At 46.3% G+C, this 19,954-nt stretch overlaps 1 protein-coding gene across 3 annotated transcripts in view; it reads right to left on the reverse strand.

Annotated features, from left to right (window-relative positions):
• The window catches only part of ESF1 (ESF1 nucleolar pre-rRNA processing protein), a 387,155-nt gene that overhangs the window by 36,057 nt on the left and 331,144 nt on the right, over window positions 1-19,954 (reverse strand). For all 3 annotated transcript variants that reach the window (XM_085612700.1, XM_085612701.1, XM_085612699.1), the window contains exon 11: window positions 8,961-9,051. In XM_085612700.1, the coding sequence (XP_085468826.1) occupies window positions 8,961-9,051 (91 nt within the window). The remainder of the gene's footprint in view (window positions 1-8,960; window positions 9,052-19,954) is intronic.

Consider the following 19,954-nt stretch of genomic DNA (forward strand, 5'->3'; position numbering starts at 1 on the left):
TATACTATTGATAGAGAATCTCCTTCATAGACAAGTGACTTATTCTATCCCAGCACTGGAACTTTTATAGATTCACAATATATTTGAGTAGAATACTAGCATTTGTTGATTGTGGGTCAGACTCATAATTATTGTACCATCTGAATAGGTATACTTGTACTACTGCTTCCACAGTAGCATCTGCCTCTACGTCAGAACTAAGGAATTCGTTTTTGTGAAACGTCCAAGATGACTTCCACATGGTTGACTTGCAGATATGCAACAGTGGCCTGAGGGCCATATACGCTTCCATAGCAGCACTCCCTGTTGTCTATTGGACAGTCACTCAAAATGATAGGTGTCTCTCTGCCTTCTGGTAAGCAAACTTCAACACGCTCTCTGGCTACAGTACGTTTGGATACATCCTGTGTCTGTCAAGGTTGCATGAAAGCCACAAATAATTCAAATTTCAGCCAAAGGGTCTTATTCATGTCGATGTAATAGCTGAGTGACATTTTGACATTTACTGTTCTCTTAATCTTGGATATCAGAACACTGACAAAGACTGGGTGTGATGAATCTTGGACAAACAAGCTGCTTACTTTTGGTAACACTCTTTCTGGTGGATACTCTAACAGCAGATTCCTAACCTTCGAATACTCCCCAGGCACCAGCCTAGATCCTGAAAACTTTTTTTTCTAGCAATGCTCTCATACAGCGCTAAGCCGCACCACGTGGGTCTGTGTTTACTCAATACCACTCTGAAAGGGACTGAGTGGAGCTGCATTTAAGTGCCATCCCTGGACGTGAATGTCTGAGTCTGAGGGCACAGAAGGTGACTCAAGAAACTGAGGATGAATATTTGGTGGTGCCAGTGTGTGGATTCCTAACTTGGTACCTTTTAAATGTTAAAAAGAGGCAACTCTGCAGAATGGGGAGGTGGGAGGGCAGTCAGGAATCTGCAGCAAGATAGAGTATCCATGAGAAAGCGAGGTACCAAAGGTACATAACGTATTTGGTGATAGACACTCGCCTTAGAATAGGTACTGAAGCAGTACCTCCACAGGTGGAGGGTATGTGGGACAGACTCAGACCAAAATGGCCTACTGGATCGAGTGGGTAAAATGTTCTTCCCTTTGGACCTGGCTGTCAAGGCAGGACGGATTCTTGAACGTATTCATTAACACCCACGTCGCAGCTTGGCAGATGTCAAGGGCAGGCACTCTGTATGCCAAAGCTGTGATCGCCCTGGTGGAATGGGCTCTCAGTCCTTCCAGAGGCTACTTTTTGGCCAGTGCATAGCAAATCTTAATGTAGAGGACTATGCACCTTGACTTCGCCCCAGAAAACCCCACACAAATCTGCTTGTCCAATGTTCTTTGGTCCGATCAATATAAAAGCTTAAAAGCCTCTTGGGGTTCAAACGATAAAGCCTCTCCTCTTTCTAGGGGTGAGGAGTGCCCAAGAACTTCGAGTGATAGATTGCCCAATAAGGAAGGAAGCCACAACTTTAAGCAAGAGATCCACCTGAGTCAACAGCACCAGTTTGTCTGGAAAAAGGTGGTGTAGTGCAGATGCAACAATAGTGTTTGAAACCCACTCATGCAACAAGCTGAAGTAATTGCAATGAGGAAGATAGTCTTCCAATTTAAGACGCACAGCGAGCAGCTATGCACAGGCTTGAAGGATGTGCACATGACAAATGTTAAGACCAAATTATGGTTTTACTGTGGCATCACAAATTGTTTAGGAGGAAACGTGTGTCAAGCCTTTTATAGACCTCCTCACTACAGTTGATTTCAACAACCATGGTTGGTCAAGCAAACATAAAATGGCCAACAAATACCCTTTTTAAGAGCGCCCACTGCAAAGCTTTGTCGAGCCAAAGACAAAAGAAAATAATATGCAACAGCTTGGATGGTAAATGGTCAGTCTTGCAGTTACCACACCAAACCCCAAACATGTGTCATAGCTTGGCATCAAGGGACTTCGTGGAAGGGCACATTGATGTGAGGATGACATCCACCACTTCCAGCAGCAGATCAAACTCAGTTAACTGCTGTTACTCAATCTCCTCCCATCGAGGTGTCAACTACATAGATCCAGATAGAGGACCCTGTCCTGTTGCAGAGAAAGGTGGTCCTCCTGAAGTGGCAGCCTGATTGGTTGACAGGTGTTCATGTCCAGAAAGTCCAGGTACAATCCGGTGCAACTAGAATGACATAACTCAGAGCAGGAGAGGCAGAGATGGGAAGTCATACAGGTGTCCTGAGATCCACTCCAGCTAGTGAGTGTTCTCGTGGAAATTCCAACGTGCAAAACTTTTGACACTGCCTGCTCTCGACTTCAACAAAAATATCTAGCCATGAATATTCCCACTGCTCGAAGAAGCCTTGTACCACTATGGGATGTCGCTACCATTCGTGGTCTGCCAGACCCATCTGCTGAGCTTTTCTGTTGTGGCATTCAGGGACCCTGTCAGGTGGTTCAAATTCCGGAAGGTGCCCTGTTGCTCCAACCAACCCACAGGTGCATAGCTTCCTAGCAAAGGGCCCAGGACCCCACTCTACCTGGTTTGCTGAAATACCACATGACAGTTGTGCGGTCTGTGAGAACCTGCATCAGCTTCCCTTTGATGGATGGTAGGAAGGCCTTCAAGGCCAAGAGAATGGCTCATAACTCCAGCAAGTTCATATTGAGTAGAACGTTCATTGTAGACTAGAGTCCTCTGATCTCAAGCACTCCCAAATGACCTCCGAAACCCAGCAGTGAAGAGTTTGTCAGCACCATCAGCTCTGGATAGGAAAGGGAGCAGCGACCATCGATGGTTCAATTTTGGTCAAGGAGCCACCACTGCATGTCCAGTCTCCTTCAACACTAGAATGGTATCTGAAAGGCTTCCTTGATCCTGGGCCCACTGGAATTTTATAGTCCACAGCAGAGCCTGCATATGGCACCTTGCCTAGTCAACAAGGAGGATGAAGAGAATAAAAGGCCAAAAAGCCTCAGAGTGGCTCATCAAGATCCAGGATGAAGGCTGAAATATTGGGGTCATAGCCGAAGTGTCCAGGACTCGTAGCAGAAGAAAGGTCCTTAACTGTACCAAATCCAGGACAGCTCCAATTAAATGAAGCCTCTATGAAGGAGTCAAAATCGACTTTGGCTAATTGATCAAGAACCCTAAAGGTGTCAGGAGATTGGCAACCATCTACAGGTGGTTAACAACTGAAAATCAGCCTGCCTTCAACAGCCTGTCATCAACTGAAGGGAAAATTGGCATCTCTAAATTCCCAAGGGGCATTGGTGAGGTCAATAGGAAGTACGGCAAACTGAAAAGGCTTCTGGCCTACCTTCAACAGCAGGTAACATATGTGAAACTGCAGGGCAGGTATATGAAAATACTCATCCTACAGGTTCAAAGACACCGTCCAGTCACTTGGGTCTAGACAGACTGGATCTGGGCCAGCATGAGCATTTTAAATGTGTCCTTCTGCTGGAAGACTTTCAGAGGGTAAAGCATTCCCTGACACCACCCCACCCCTACTCCCTTAGTTTAGAGTCCGGAGCCCTCTCAATAGCTCTTTTAAAAAGTAAAACCCACAGCTCATACAACAGAACTGGCAGGTGTTCCTTTGAGATTCACTCTGATGTGACTAGGGATAAGCTTTGGCAGAGCAGAAAGAAAGAAAAGGTAGGGCCATAGGTAGACTAACGGATACATCTGTTGGATATGATGGATTGCCATCCTGGGAGAAAGTGTTAGATCCTTCCCCCCACAGAGTGGATGTGTACCACTAATGACAAGTTTAAGCAGCTAAGTGGTAACTGCCGCATGACAAGGGGCCTGGAAGGGCTGGTGCCCTTATTAGCCTACAGAATGCCTGACAGATCTACATACCCTGCCTCAGAAGCACTAGTATTATTACAGCAGTGTCTGGGGAGAAAGAGGTTGCCTATATGCCAGGGAAACTTCAAAATTTCCTAAACTAGTAAATAAACTGTTTGACAACGGTCAAAAGAACCAGGGAGAGTGCTGTGGATCTACTTTCTTTGATAAGTTCTTAGGAAGAATCCGATTTTCTGCAGAAGAGGCATGACCCATCGAAAGATATATCTATGTGAGAGGCCTGTACTTCTCCAGAAAATTCTGTGGAGCACATCTGTGCATGATGGAGCAACACACTGGTGCCAATCGCCCTTCTCAGTCAATTAGTTGTGTTACGGCCCACACAAATCATGTATTTGCCTGTATTCTGATCATTCAGAGTTTCTCTAGAACTACCAGCATAAGTTGCTGGCCATCTCAGAGGACAAGCATATTCTGGCCCAATAAGCTGAATGCCCTAAAAACCAATAATGCCAGGCCAGCCAACGAGTACATTTGTTTTCCAAATGCCTCAGTCCTCTTAGACTCTCTGTCAGGAGGAGTTGTGGGTAATGAATTGGAGTTCAGCCTTGCTGGTCGAGGCCTGAACAATTAGACTCTCTGGAGTACAATATTCAGTGAGACAAACAGGATTGCTGGTGCTGGTCTGTGATGTTTGGTCACTTGCGCATTCACCAGTGGGCAAGAACAGGGCTTTGACCAGGTGCCAATTAAGGTATAAGAGACTAACATTCAGAAGTTCTTGTGCCTCCTCTTTGGAAAGAGTCGCAGGATGGGGTGGAGTCCTGCTTCGCTTTTTTGTACTTGCATTTGGACTTTGACTTACTAAAGGACTTCGACCGCAAAGCTGACCACTCGCAGGGGCGGGTCTGCACCCTCGGAAGCGGGTCCTATGCGATTCATGCCACGTCTTCTTGTGTTTGGCAATGTACAGTTACGCTTCTCTGTGCCAGATCGCCTCTGGGTTCACATGGGCACACGTCACACGAGTGGTGTCCCAAGCACCAGAGACAAACCTTGTGCGGGCTGTGACGGACATCTGTTGTCTATAGTTGCGACACGGTTTGAAACCTGTAGTGTTAGGAGGCAATCTTGTTCCTAGTTTGATTTTATGGAGTCATTGGAAGGCTAACAAATTTGGGAACGGAGCTCCAGATCCACTTCCGAAGGTGTGGGAAAAAGGAACTGGTATCGGCAAGCAGCTCTTCCCTGTCACTTACAGGCGGCATGGAGTCAGTGGTGAGTGGCACAGGCCTCCAAGCAACACACAGGTGTATTGGTACAGAAAGGTATTCTAGATCCAGTCTGGTGCCTGGAGAGTATTCTAAAGTGAGGGATCTGGTATTCGATCTATCCATCAGAAATAATGTTTGGCGTGGATCCAAATTACGTAAAATTGTGCCTGCACCTCTGACAGTAAGCTGGTCGCTAGTAATTTAAAATGTGTTTGTAATGAATTATTAGCAACTTGGGCAATCTGCTGTGCCCAATTTGAAGCTCCAAGAAAAAATCCACAGTGGGAATGCAAAGAGGATCTCTACTTTCAGGTCAATGCAAAATTCATCACCCAATGCTCCTTATCCTTGATACCTGGAGTGTGTGAAGTTTCACACTACTCTGAAGAGAGCTATTCTTAAAGCATCTCAGTAGCTGCTCAGGCTGTCCGTCACTGTCTGGGATAAGTCATGCATCAGTGCCTCAGTCCCTCATCAGCTGAGTTAATCTGCCAAGTTCCATGTTGTTCTTTATTCCTGGCAGGAAATTGTCTATTTAGTATTACTCATCCTGGGATCTCTGGACAGGGTCAGCGTACATGTGCCACCTGCCTTCAGGATATTGATTGTACTGGTGTTGGCTATGCGCTTTTGAAAGATCTCTACTCTACCTAGCTATGAGGAACCCTCTCTAGGCAGACCTGACCGCCTACAGCTTCAGCATACGATTTGCACATTGTAGTCTTTCTTTGACAACAGTCCTTGGCTACGAGTGAGCCCCGGTGAATCAAATTTGTCAGAGGAACCATTCTGACCTTTGGAGGTGGAGGACGGAAAGGCTGCTGGCTGTCAAGTTAGGGTCACTCTTCTACAATGCCTTCGTAATCTCTTTCCCCTCAACTTCATCCTGCCAGTCTCAGAACACCTGAGTTTGAGTTGGTTAATCTCTTTCAGCATGGTTTGCATCCTGAGTCTGCAGAGTAGTACCATAATAAAGCAGTACACCATGATGTAGAGCAGAGTGTTGAATTGTATGGCATTAACCTTCTCACCTTTGAAGCCTTTTTCAGCGCAGGCCTCAGTCAAAAGGACATGTACCCAGTATGCGGACAGTAGTCTCCTGCAAGATCTGGATTCTAGCTGTGCACTTAAAAAGAGAATCTCTTTATAGGGTACCAGGTGATATTTGGAAGTTCGGTGACAGTCCTAAATCTACACAGAGGTGAATGCATCTCTGTTCCGCAGCCTCTTCTTTCAATGGCGCCTTTATCAGCAACTCAATCAGGTAGGGTAGATGCTTACAGATGAGTTTGTTAATGATGCGCAAGTCTACAATGGGTTGGAACCTGTGTGCTTAATCTGCAGCAGGAGCAGCCTAGAGTGGTTCTTCGTATTTATTTTTAGGTAAAGATTCTATTGTGCCTTTGAAGATAAAAAGTTACACCTCTGACTACAATCCCCGAAAATGTATGCCCTGATTCCTCTTGGCCCAGAGTGGGCTCAGACACGAACATGTTCATCACGCTGTAACTCGGTCATCCTTCATAGTCTGACAAACGTTGCCACCGAATTAGGTAGCAGCTTTTTGCCATGTCAGTGAAAGTAATATCTCGCACCAATTTCTTTGTTGATTTTAAGCCAACAGCCTGTACACAAAGCACTTGTCAAAATCTTGTATATGCAATACTAAAGGATGCCTTCCTTACAAGTCTGAAGGTCAACCTGCTTTCCATCACAACCTCCTTTGATTCCCCGTACATGTTATCTAGAAGAAATGGAAACTGCTTCAGCATCTTTTCCAATTGCTCTTGATCGTATGTGATACATAGTACCACTGAGTTTGCAGCAGATATGGTAAGGGATGCAGTCCTGGATATTTCCCTGCCAATGTCATCCAGTCATCCACATTTTTGCTTTCCTTTTTTACAGAAGCATAGACAGTAAGGGGACTGGGTTCAAGGACCTTTGTTGGCCCCTTTTAGCCACCATAAAGCCCAGCTTGGCACAGCTCACAGGCAAGACTGGGCCAAGTCTTTGACAATGTATTTCTTTTCTCACTTGAGCAGAATCACCAGTAGCTAGGCCTGGGTTCTCAAATAATGTTTTGCCCTTATTCCAAACGTGTAGCAACTGAGGCAGGGTCAGCACCGTTCTCCCTGGCTTCAACTTCAGCACAAACAGTGCAGAGGCTCCAGCTTCAGCATGCATTGTTAGCTGAATTCTGAAAGCACACATCGAGGCAATGCTAGAAACTTAGCCTGTGAATGGTGATGAGGCTGTGAGGGGGGAAGTAAGGAGGAGCTGGGAAACAATATTTTAAAGTGAGACATTCTTTCTTATGGGAGGATGGTTTCCGTAGTGGTCTTACTCCCCTTTGTGGTGGCCTAGAGGGTGGTGGTGAATGTTCCATATTTATTCTCCCCTTAGCCCTCTTGAAACAGATTGTCTGGACTGGACTGGTTCAGACCCAAACACACCTTCAGTGCATTGGGATTCTTATCCTCATACTGCCTAAGGATCTGTTTCAGGTCCAGACACTCTGCTCCGATTTCTTCAGTTCCTCTGGTGGATGTGTCCTCTCCTTTTTGAGGTGGGTCATAATTTCCTTAAATCCTGGGGTTCCTTTTCTTTTAGTTGCATGGCTTACTTGCACTGGAGGCAGTTTTACCTTTTTCTCCTTTTCACTTTGCTACTCCTTGGCCTCTATTTCTCTCCTATTCCCATCAGCCTCAACTGTCACGTCTGGCTTGGATTTTCCTTTCTGAAAGATTCAATGTCTTGACACTGACTTTCAAGTCTAGGTCAATGAATCAAGTGACTACTTAGTAATCTGAAGTTCTAGTATTTGGCACCAATGAGGTCAAAATAGTAATGGATATCAAGCACAACGCCTTAAAGGTCCACAATGGTGTTGTGACAGAGCAAGCCAGTGATGACATGATGTTGACTGGAAGGCTTGGCGGCAGGGTTTATATCTAGAATTTTCTGAAGAGAATTGTTTAGGAGTCACTTTCTCTCTCCTTTATTATTCACCTTCATTGCATTCCAGATTTCGGTCTTTGAGGAAATGCATTAGGGGTATTTCACATTCAGTGGAATCATGGGCTGCATATAAGAAATATACACATTCCTGGGAAATACTTCTCCAGCCACAGTCTACCTGCTTTAAATAAGTAATTCTCCTTCTTCCTTGGTAACATTCTAACAAAACGTAGTCACTCAGTCTACAACTAGTGAAAAACTGCAGCAAGGAAAGCAGCTTAAATTAAAAGAAGTATGTCAAAAAAGCACTCTTGAAGGACTGACATGCAAAGAACATGCAGTATGAAATGGCACACTGGAAGTGCTAGAAGGAGGGATAACTGGAGGGAAGCGACAAAAGGGTAAAAAGGTGCACATCGACTGTGCAAAATACTTTTTTCTTGGGGCTTTAGTTTATAGACCTAAATTGTCCATTCCAGAGAATATTCAAATAGTGTGTAAATCACTAGGATAGTCACCAGTGTAGAACGTAATTTGTGGGATTGCTCCACTCGGGGTAAGGTGCTTCCATTATCACAGAAAATTAAGTCAAAAGTAGAATGTTTGATAATATGTTGTTAATGCAAGGTGTGAAGAAAGAATGAGTTATATGCCCTCAGCTAGATGTTTATAAGAAGCCCAAGTCAGAAATGTGAAGAAAACGTTTTGCAACAATGAATGGAAATCTTGACTACATTAATCACTACACCTGCACATCAAGAACAATTTTCTATAATGTAATGCAATTCAGCTCTAATTTCAGAGTCTGTTTTCCAATTATTTTCTCACTGCACTTAGGCATATTTCTTTACACTTTATGTACATGTGTAGAAAATGTAGCTACTGGACAGATTAGTTACCTGGTTTTGCCAGTTCCTGAGCAAAGAATGGGTCGCTTAGATCCACACCTGGAGGAAGCTCATCTTCGCTTGATTCATCTTCGTTATCATCCTTTAAAAACAATAGTGAAGATTAATGGTAATGCCAAAAGGATTGCATTAGGATCAGATCAGATACTAGACTTGTGTTCAAAATAAGAACATAGCCAGTCTTCACAGTGAATGAAAACTGGCATAGGTGAAGAAGTCTAAACTTTTAAGCCTATGTGCCGGCAATATACAGTACAGTTGTATCTGCCACAAGACCAGCATTCAGCTTACACATTAGCAAAGCTTGTCCTTGGAAACATAAATGCTTTCGGATCAATCTTCTGTAACAGAAAGCAAAACCTAAAATCATCATGGGATGTCTGTTAGATAAAATATCAGTCACAGAACCTGCACAAAACATTATTTTTTACGTCAACTTGGACTTTGATCCAGCAGAGGAAGATACATTGAGAGTATACAAATGTGCACAATCCTCATGCAAAGCCCTTTGGTAAAATAGCTTTTTAAACACACCATACTATTTGCGTTAAAACCAGCCAGATTTACGATAAAATAATTGCAATTATAAAACCAACTGACAAGAGTACATAGTCAAATAAAAATAAAGTATAAGAAATAATTGTGTGTAAACCCAGTTTTTCTTCCTTGTTATCTTTCTTTAAACTGCTTTGAATATGCCAAACCAGCACAGAAAAAGCCAGAAATTACAAATATGCACTTTTAATGACTGTATGTCTTATGCTATCAAGGCACTGAAATGGTTGGTAAATGTGAGAGTCTGATATTACTCTTCATAATAAGGTTGGGTGAGTTTTAAGGCTCTAATATGGTGAATTCTGTGTTTGTCTTGTTAAAAGAAACCTTGAATCTCAATAATTCCAGCAAATATTATAATTACAAAATCCACTAATCATGATATGTGCTGCAGGCCAAGCATAACCATGGGGTAAAAAAGGGGGCCCATATCTTTGGCTCCAACTCCCAAGGAATTAGCAGTGTAGCAATAATATTTGCTATCCTACAACATCCCATGTATGATCCCAATAAATTAAAACATTGAGTTTTTGTATCTGTGAATTATATAAAGCGTTAGCTGAATAAGTGTTCAAGTCCTTGCACAGGAGAAACCATTTAATCATGTGAGTCTACACAGAGAAAACAGAATGGCTTATTAGCTATAGTACTATTTTAGCAATTTATGAATTTCTGTTATGGTACAGAACTCTCAAATCGAAGTTTAACCCGCTTCAGGTTTTTGACTCTAGTACAAACACTTCCCGATGTGTTGATTTTTAAATCCGGGCATGCTAACAGTCCTAAAGGCCATTAACAGCAGAAGGAGTGTGTCGAATGATATTGTAATTTCAGATGCTGTAGCCTCTTACCGTTAATAATTTTGTGCATGACCAGAATTAAAAGTTGGAGAAGAAAAGAAACCAGCTTAGCTTACAGATGGCTGTTTTGGTAGGGGGACAATTATTTCTTATAGAGGCACTTTGAGTTTTCTACAGTACATTGAGATATTTGTACTACTCTTACAGTGACCTGGCACACTTTAAAGGGATTTACCCAGAGCATGTGAATGGGATATATATAACAAAAATAAGTATTGGCAAACGCAATAGGTCTGTCCTTGGAAATCTTAATTTTTTAGAAACATATGCAATGTCGGGCACTGTAAAGGTCCACCACATTCATTGTGAAAATGAGCATTCCTGTCTTGAATTCTCCACTTCGAGTAGCAAGTTTCTGATCCCCAACCTAGCACACACAACAAGCATCCGTGTGTCCACAAGGTAATTTTTGCGACACAGACGCCAGGCAGGTATCTGTGGTCCTGAGGGACACATCAAGTTCACTCTCTTTTGTCGAGTAAGACTACCACCAGTTTACCGGGCTGCATAAGACTGACAGCGGTAGCAGCGACACCACTTTTAGTGACAAAGCAGGACTTGTCACCTGCCCCTGGGAGGAAGGTTGTCTACAGATCAATCTTGCGTTTAAAATTCAACCTGTCAGTCCTCTGCAACTCTTCCTTGCATGTGGGGTATGATTACTCCATGAAATTACAAACTGTTAAGCATGAAAAAAGGGAGTCAATTGAGTGTGTGGTACATGGGAGCATGGGGACACTGCGTTTCGTTTGCATGTTAACTGTAGCCAAATGAAAAATACGATGAAGGTTGAAGAGAACCCAGACCGAAGATGTGAACCCCACCACCACAGGTTAACAATAGCAGAGGCCCAGGAATCCCAGAGCGACTGTGCAATTATCCGAACTGCATAACACCTGTGAATTGAGGGTACAGAGGAACATGTGTCCAACAGAGTTCCTGTGCTTAAAGCATCAAGAAGCCACTTGACTAAGACCGCTCGTATAGTCTCATCTGCTAAGGGGCTACCAACACAAAGGGTGGGGAGCTAGCTTGTCTGGCTACTGCTCTTTTTTGTTGAGCCCAAAGAAAATCTCGGTCCACCAAAATCAGATAAGCAGCGAGCGCTTCAACCTCACACAATCTCTGCTCATCTCATATCGGCATCGGGGACACCACTCACAACCTATCCAGTCGGGCTGGGGGGGGGGAATCACAGATTCATGCACTCCATGGGCTGTGCTGTGAACACCACCCAGAGCCATGCACTCCATCCAGTGGACATCAGTACAGCCAGCAGCATGTACAGAAAATGCATCCAGGACCGAAACTGTACTGCTTCATGGAAATATTAATGAAGGAGAATCTGTGCAAGTGCCTCATAAACAAATCGTGTCATTGAGGTGTTCTCCCGACCCCCGTTATCTCCCCTGAGAATCCCTACGAGCCTAGGATGGGTCATGGGCCAATGCATATTTCCGGTTGAGACTCACCTTCAAATTACCCGGAGTACAGTTTACCCATTAGTTACCCTCAATAAAGCCCAATGCAGATAATGTACAATAATTATTGTAATTGTAAATGTATTTATATAGCACTTACAGCCCCTGGCGAGGCATTGAAGCACTTGTTCAGCGAGAAGCACGCTACTCCAGGACCCAAGATCAGTAGTTAGTACAATTTTCTTTTTGTATTTTCATTAGTTGTGTTAGGATAGTGCTCTTGATTTCCTGTGTGTTTAGTAGAGTCGGGGGAAGGGACAGAATGATAGGAGTGGAACTGAAAAGGGGAAGCAGTGAGTTGTTTGAAAGTAATGATCGAGTAAGAGTGAAAGATTGACGAGGATGATCGGGAGCTCCTAGTAGTCAGATGGATTGGGATGAGTCAGAGGGAGAATGGAAGGGAAGGACAGAGGGATTCTCTTTTTATACAAGAAAAATGTTGGCTTGATTAAACCCTCTATATACATACTAATATGTACATTGAAGCTGCATTATTTACATGGCTTGCTGTCCCCATTTATCATGAGGTACATTTTTTTGTTTTCCAATAACTGTAATTAACCTATATATACATAAATATACACATGGAACTTATTGTAGTTATTAGTAGCAGACTTAAGCCTCTATAATAGCATCTGTATGAACATAGAAGCAGCCATTTTGATATGGCCTGCTACACACATGTATCCAAGAATAAAATGACTTTTCTTTTTCTAAAACCAAAGCACTGACTGGGCAATAATGTATTGGTGGTTATCTGATGTTGAATTCTGAGTATCTAACCCCCCACATCCTCCCTGAGTAAGTCTTGGATTGCCTAACTTTGCTACCTTGACGGTCAAATGCTAATGGCATGCATTTGGTGTTCAGTTTAGGGTCCAATAATACAGTTAAGCACGAGGACATTAGTGGTAAGTGGTAGGGATTGACAATCTCAACCCCATAACCCTTCATTTCCCTGGAACTCCCAAAAAGTTTGCACATGATTTTATATTTATATATACAAAAAAAGGTGAAGAAAGAAAGATTCCAGGTTTGACTAATTAGCTAGTTGTGGGTTGAAGTGCATAGCGTATTGCAGATTTTTGGTCCCAGGGCTTCGGAAGGGAGGATGGATCAGACATTCTAAGGATGATTTTGGCCACTAACTGAAATTTCCTGCTACAATGCAGGATTGTTTTCACTGTAAGGAGGTCAGGGTTTCTTTCTTTTATGGTGGCTTAGTTATTCCTAGGCTTGTAGTTTCGTTCTCATTATGAACGAGTTGCTATCAGTAATTTAGGGACATACACGGTTACATAGCTGTTATGCTCTGTAATCCTGGTGCATCACATGCATGCTTGTGTGCATTATAAATGTCAGACATTGGTATGCTCAATATCCTTTCATGTAGGCGCACCTCATCACTTACCTTTTTAACAAGCATTTGCAAAGCCAATAGGCCCCATCTTTAAAATGTGCGATTTGTGTAGTTGTTACTATAATGGATTGTAACATGATAGAATGTGTGTATTTTTTTACACTTGTGTGAGAGTTAGATTGAAAGGCAATTGTTGCAGGTGCCATATAAACTGTCCCATAAATGGCCCTTCTCAGGTACGTGTCAGATTTCCTCATTAGGAGGGCTGAAATCCATTTTTGTAGCTATGTTGATTGCAGGTTTGTTGCTAAGGCTGAGCTGTGAATCAATCAGGGAATTGTAAGCACGCTACTCACCCATGAGGGTCTCAAGACGTGAGGGGGAGGGGGTCCACAGGTCTGTTTAGCCGAAGAGCCAGGTCTTGAGGGTCTTCCTGAAGGTGTTCAGGGAGGGGGCACGTCTGATGTCTGCCGGTAGCTCGTTCCAGGTCTTGGCTGCAATGTGAGAGATGGATCTTCCGCCTGCTCTGGCTCTGTGGATGCGCGGGGTTTCTGCCAGTGCGGGGTTGGAAGATCGGAGGTTTCTTTTGGGTATATGGAAGTTGAATCTGTCGTTGAGGTATTTGGGTTCGTTGTTGTGTAGGCATTTGTAGGCGTGAGTGAGGATTTTGAAAGTGACTCTTTTCTCCACGGGGTGCCAGTGGAGACTTCGTCGGTGTTGGCTGATGTGTTCGTGTCGGGGGATGCAGAAGACGAGTCTGGCGGCAGTGTTCTGTATTTTCTGGAGTTTGCGGAGTAGGGACTTGTTGATGCCGGCGTAGAGTGCGTTTCCATAGTCCAGTCTGCTGGTGATGAGTGCGTGGGTGACTGTCTTCCTTGACTCAGGGAGGGATCCACTGAAGTTCTTGCAGAGGATGCGGAGTGTGTTGAAGCAGCTGGAGGTGATGGCGTTGACCTGACGGTTCATGAGTCAAGTACGATGCCGAGGTTCTTGGTGTGGTCTGAGGCGGTAGGTGGGCTTCCGAGGGCAGTCGGCCACCAGGTGCTGTCCCATGCAGAAGGGGTGGTACCGAGGACAAGGACTTCTGTCTTCTCGGCGTTGACCTTCAGGCAGCTGTTGGTCATCCAGAATGCAACGTCTTGCATTCCTTTCTGGAAGTTGAGTTTGGCAGTGGTGGGGTCTTTGGTGAGGGAGAGGATGAGCTGGGCGTCGTCGGCGTAGGATACGATGTTGAGGCCGTGTTGTCGGACGATGGCTGCGAGAGGGGCCATGTAGATTCTGAAGAGGGTGGGGCTCAGGGATGAACCCCGTGGGACTCCGCAGGTGATTTTCGTGGGGTCGGAGAGGAAGGGTGGGAGTCTGATCCTTTGGCTTCTTCCGGTGAGGAATGATCGGATCCAGTCCAGGGCTGTTCCTTGTATGCCTGCGTCATGTAGTCTGGCAACTAGTGTGCGGTGCGAGACTGTGTTGAAGGCCGCTGATAGGTCAAGCAGGATGAGGGCTGTGGAGTGGTCGTTGTAGTTCGGGTGCGATGGCAGCCGTGGCTCTGTGGTAGATGTGAGGGGGCAGGAGTCGTGGGGGCCCCCCCGAGTGGATGCTTTTCATGGTCGAGGTGGTGTCTTCGGCCGTGATCTGTGTCCAGTTGGAGACGGTGGGCTGGCTGATGTTTCTGGGGGGCGGGTGGCAGTCTGTGGCACCTGGTGGATGGTCTAGGAAGTTGTCGTAGAGGTTTTTGATCTTGAGGTGGAAATAGGTTCCAAGCTTGTCGCTGAGGTCTTGGGATGGGGTGATGTCTGTGGCTTCGCTGCGTGGGTTGGTGAATTCTTGAATGACACTGAAAAGTTCCTTGGAGCTGGTGGAGTTGGCCAGGATTTTGTTGTGGATGAAGCTCCTCTTGGTGGCTCTGATCTCGTTGTGGTAGTCCATCATGGTGTACTTGTAGGTGGTGTGGTTTTTGGTTGTCTTGGTGTTTCTCCAGTTCTTCTCCAGGCATCTGCAGGTGCGTCTAGCTTCTTGGTGGGCGGTGGTGAACCAGGCGGCTTTCCTGGGGCGTTGTCTGTCGGGGTTGTGTAGCAGGGCGAGCTAGTCTGCGCAGTTGGATATCCAGGTGTGGAGTTCTCTGGCTGCGTCGCTTGCATCGAGTGCCCAGGTGTGGTTGTCTTGGGTGACGGTGGAGTTAAGTTGCTCGTCGGGCACCTTGCTCCAGTTCCTTCGTGGTGGGCGTGGGGCTGGTTTGGGTGCCTTGGGTTTGCTGGTGACAAAGTGTACGCAGTGGTGGTCGGTCCATGGCGGCTGCGTTGTGTCTCTAAATTGGATGCTGTTTACTGAAGATGGGGGTCAAGGGTGTGTCCTGCTCTGTGGGTCAGTGTGTTGACGAGTTGTTTAAGTCCGATGCTGGCAAGGTTGTCACGAAGGATAATGGAGTTGGGGTCACTGGGTTTGTCTAGGTGGCAGTTCAGGTCTCCAATGAGTATGTAGTTTGTTGAGGTGATGGCGTGGGGTGCGATGATGTTGGTGGCGAAGGGTGTTTGGGGGCCAGGGGGGTCTGTAGACGAGGGTTCTTCGGAGTGTGGCTTTGAGGGTCATCTGGATCTGGAAGTGCAGGTGTTCGGCGGAGGGGAAGGTTTCACTGGAGGTGGTGAGGCAGAGGCTGCTCTTGAGGCCCCTTCCTGGGTGGTTGGGGCGGTCTTTCCTCTGGATCTTGTGTCTGTCTGGGATGGCGTTGCTGATGTCAGGGGCGGAAGATGCATTGGTCCAGGTCTGTGTAGAGGGCGGTGTCGGGCGAGAGAGAGTCGAGGAGGTTCCAGATTTCCATGGCATGTTTGTGTACGGAGCAGACGTTTGAGAAGGATGCATTTTAGGGTGTCGCCGGTGCTGGCGTCGGCAGTGTTGGAGGCAGGGATGGCGGTGAGGGTCTGGTGGCAGTGGAGGCAGGAGAACTGGCCGTGGGTCATGTTCGGCGAGGCCTGTTGGCATTCTCTAAATCTTCCAGGGTTGAGTGCAAGGAGGGTGGTGCTGTCGTGGCGATAGGTAGTGGGAGGTCCAGGGTTCCTGGTGCTGGCCGCGGTCAATCAATCAATCACATAATTTGTAAAGCGCACTACATACCCGGGAGGGTTTCAAGGCGCTGGGGGGAGGGGGGGGGGGGTGTTGCTGTTACTGGTCGAAGAGCCAGGTCTTGAGTTGTCTCCTGAAGGTCAGCAGGTCTTCGGTTTGTCGCGGGTAGAGGGGGAGGGTGTTCCAGGTCTTGGCGGCACGATGGGAGTAGGATCTGCCTCCAGAAGTAGTTCTCCGGATGCGTTGGACCGTGGCCAGGACGTGGTCAGCGGAGCGGAGTTTCTTGTTGGGTACGTAGAAGGAGAGTCAACTGTTGAGATAGGCTGGGCCGGTTTTGTGGAGTGCCTTGTGTGCGTGGATCAGGAGCTTGAAGGAGATTCTTTTGTCGACGGTCGGGTTGAGGACGGGCGCAGACGGGCTTGCATTTGGCACGCGACCACGCCTCACCCGCCATTAAGTAGGGGAGGTGGGAGGGAGGAGAGGCTGGGAGGCGGGAGCGGGGGAATTCCGGGGGGGGAGGGGCTGCAGGGGCAACAGCAGCGAAAGGAACAGACAGGCATGAGAAAGTAAAAACAGTGGTGGAATTTGAGAAAGACACAGATGGGCACAACAGGGAAAAATTATGAAAACAAAACGGCTGAGAAAGGTTACGGTGGTTGCTGGCAGTCTGGTCCCAGTTTGAGCGGGCAGCAGGTGCAGGAGCGGGCAGCAGCCTTGACCCTCCCAAGGACATCCCAAGGAGGAGATCGGGGTCTGGAGGCAAGAGACTGCACAGCGGAGCTGCGGGAGAGAGTGGACCTAGACTGGTGGTCAAGGTCAAGCAGGTTCAAGCAGTTCTTATTAAAACAATGTGTCAAAGTCTTCAGGAGGAACATTGTTTTGACCATAGAAACTGGGAAGGCATGGTTGTAACTTGGCATGATTTGAGGGCATCAGGATTACTGAAAAAAATGGATCATTTTGTATGAAATATCATATTGTCAAATGTATTTAGAGCACATTTACAGAGAGGGGCAGAAGGGGTGGGGCAAGTGGGAACAGGGGACTGTAGAGGGGACAAGCAGCAACAGGGGACCGAAAGGGAGTATTGCACTGTTGCAGCGCTGTTTTACCCACCCGCTGGCAAAAGCAATGAACGCTGGCAGCGGTCGGGTGCTCGCAGCAGCGCATTGTGCCCCGCCTGCTGCCATCAGTGGGAGAAGCCTGCTGCGGCTAGGGCCCGTGGCTTGCCCTCAGTCCTGGGGACAATAGGGAGATCAAGCGCGCTGGTGGGCCGCCACCTCCTTCCATAAAACTCACGTCACGGTGGCTGGCTCGCCGGTGCTGCCATCCAGACCGACATTCCTCTAACTGGTGCCATGTTTGGGGACCTAGTTCCCTCCTCAGTGCTTCCTCTTCCCAGAGTGCTTCACTTATGCCTCTGGGAAGATTTAAAACTTCCCAATCCAAGATGGCCGCTCTCCATACAGGTTTGACGGGAGTTGCCCAATTTAAGATGGTGTATAAAGTACTTTCTGTTTTTTTCCCCTATTTAAGGAACAGAACAGGAGGATGGGTTTGGGTGGAAGCAAACAACAACTTGGGACGGGTGGGTGGGGGAAAACAATGATTTTGATGGTTTGGCGAATAGCTAGCACTCACTTTGGAGAAAAAAAAGGGGTGGCGTACAATACCCGATTACAGCCCTTGCTTACTATCCCTGAGCTTTCTCATTATGTTGATAGTGTGAAGGATGTTATGAAGGCCAATCATGTTGGCAAATCTCTTGGTTGAGGAATTTGAAATCACAATTGTACTCCACAGGACTTCACAACTTATGAGATTGCCCGACAATAACTGCTTTAACAACTAAGGCGGCACTGAAAAATACTGGGCACATGTTATGACGGATAAATCACGGAAAACCATCCGATTCAGATTGACCAGTGAATACATGGACATCAAGTCTGTAAGGGGCTTAGAGCCATTTTGGGATCTGGCGACTGTTACTTTACACAGAAAAATATATTTTCACTTTTGCATAGGGACTCTACCACTAAGGATGTTTACTTCCGGATGGTTTGGCAAAGGAGACACTCGTTGTCCCATTTACCATTTTTTAAAGGAGAGCATTGCCCACGTATTGTTTGTCTCGTCACACCTGATTGGCACTGGCATGCAGACTACTCGGAGTACGCACCCATCAAGAGGCCTTACGCGTCCTCATGTCGGATCCATACCCAGTCTTAGTCATTTCCATCTCTAAGTTTCTAGGAGCAATGTGGGTGATTCTTAGCAAGCCTTACATCACCACGTCACTTGAATGCACTACAGTGTACTATAATTTTGCACTCTTAAGGCCCCTCTAACTAACCATTTGACATAATGGCATTTCCTCCTATAAACAAGAAGCACTTTTTCTATATATTTATTTATAGAACAAATCTTGTATGCGTTTTATAGGCCAATCAATCGCCAATACACAGCTGTGTGCCTACAACCTCCTTGGCCGGCAGCATGGAATAGATGCATGAAACACATTTACACAGCTTCAATGCCTACAACCCGGAGGCTGGCAGCGATATCTGGATTGCTTGAGTCTATATGGCTACACTAAGGACAGAATAAACATCACTACAGAAATACAGAGACAGAATGGCAAGACCCCTCTCCCACACCCAGCCAAAGGAAAATAAAGTAATGAAAAGGGCACCTACACCATGTCCGGCTCTATCACTTGGAGCCACCCAACCCTATCAGCCAGCTCCAGCCCCGGGACCCACACCATTACGTACGGGGCAATACCTGGTCCTCTGCTCTCGGGATCAGATGCAAGATTTGTAGGTATTTGGGGCATGTGACTTCTCGGAGTTCTTTAGATAGTAAAGATATAAAAGGGGCCCATAATTCTGCGTACGTTTCGCCCTTATGATCTTGCACTGGAGAAAGGCGTTCCATGGCTAGGATCGACCAGAGTCTATGTAGCCAGGCCACATGATCCGGCACCATTGAAGAGCCCCGGTTCTCCAGAATCGCTTGTCGCGCTGCCAATAACGCCATAGCCATTTACCTACCCCGCAGATTGCGCATGGGGAACATTAGCGCATTTGAAAGCCCTAGAAGTGTGTACGCCGGGAAGCGAGGAGTCTCAGTCTCAAAGGCAGCATATATGTCGTTCATCACTTTCTCCCAAAATCGTTCTAACCTCGGACAATGCCAGAGCAGGTGCATCAGCGAGCTGGCCGATCCGCAGCCCCGCCAGCATTTCCCGGTGTGGTTTTTATTCCATGAATGGATATGAGGCGGTGTGAGGTACCAATAAGATGTGACCTTAAACGCAGATTCAGCTCCGGCGGTATTGTAAGCAGTATGGTGTGCCCTATAATGAATATTCGCCCAATCTTTATCTGAAAGGGCCCTCCCCAGCTCCTCCTCCTAGGGTAGCCGACCTTTCGTACACTTCCCGTCCTGACCAGTTGCAAGCAGATTATAGAGCTCCGCAATCAAGTGCTGATCATCTTTCTTGCTCATTAACCATCTCACTAAAGGAGTGAGCTGACGAGAGACATGCGGCAAATAAGCTACTGAGGTGGCCCAGTTGTAGATAGTAGAACCCATCGGAGTCGGGTAGATTATAGTTCTGACGCACCTAGGCAAAGGAGAGGATTCCCTTCACATCAAACAAGGAGCCCA

Source organism: Triturus cristatus, chromosome 6, assembly GCF_964204655.1.
Source record: "Triturus cristatus chromosome 6, aTriCri1.1, whole genome shotgun sequence".
NCBI lineage: Eukaryota > Metazoa > Chordata > Amphibia > Caudata > Salamandridae > Triturus > Triturus cristatus.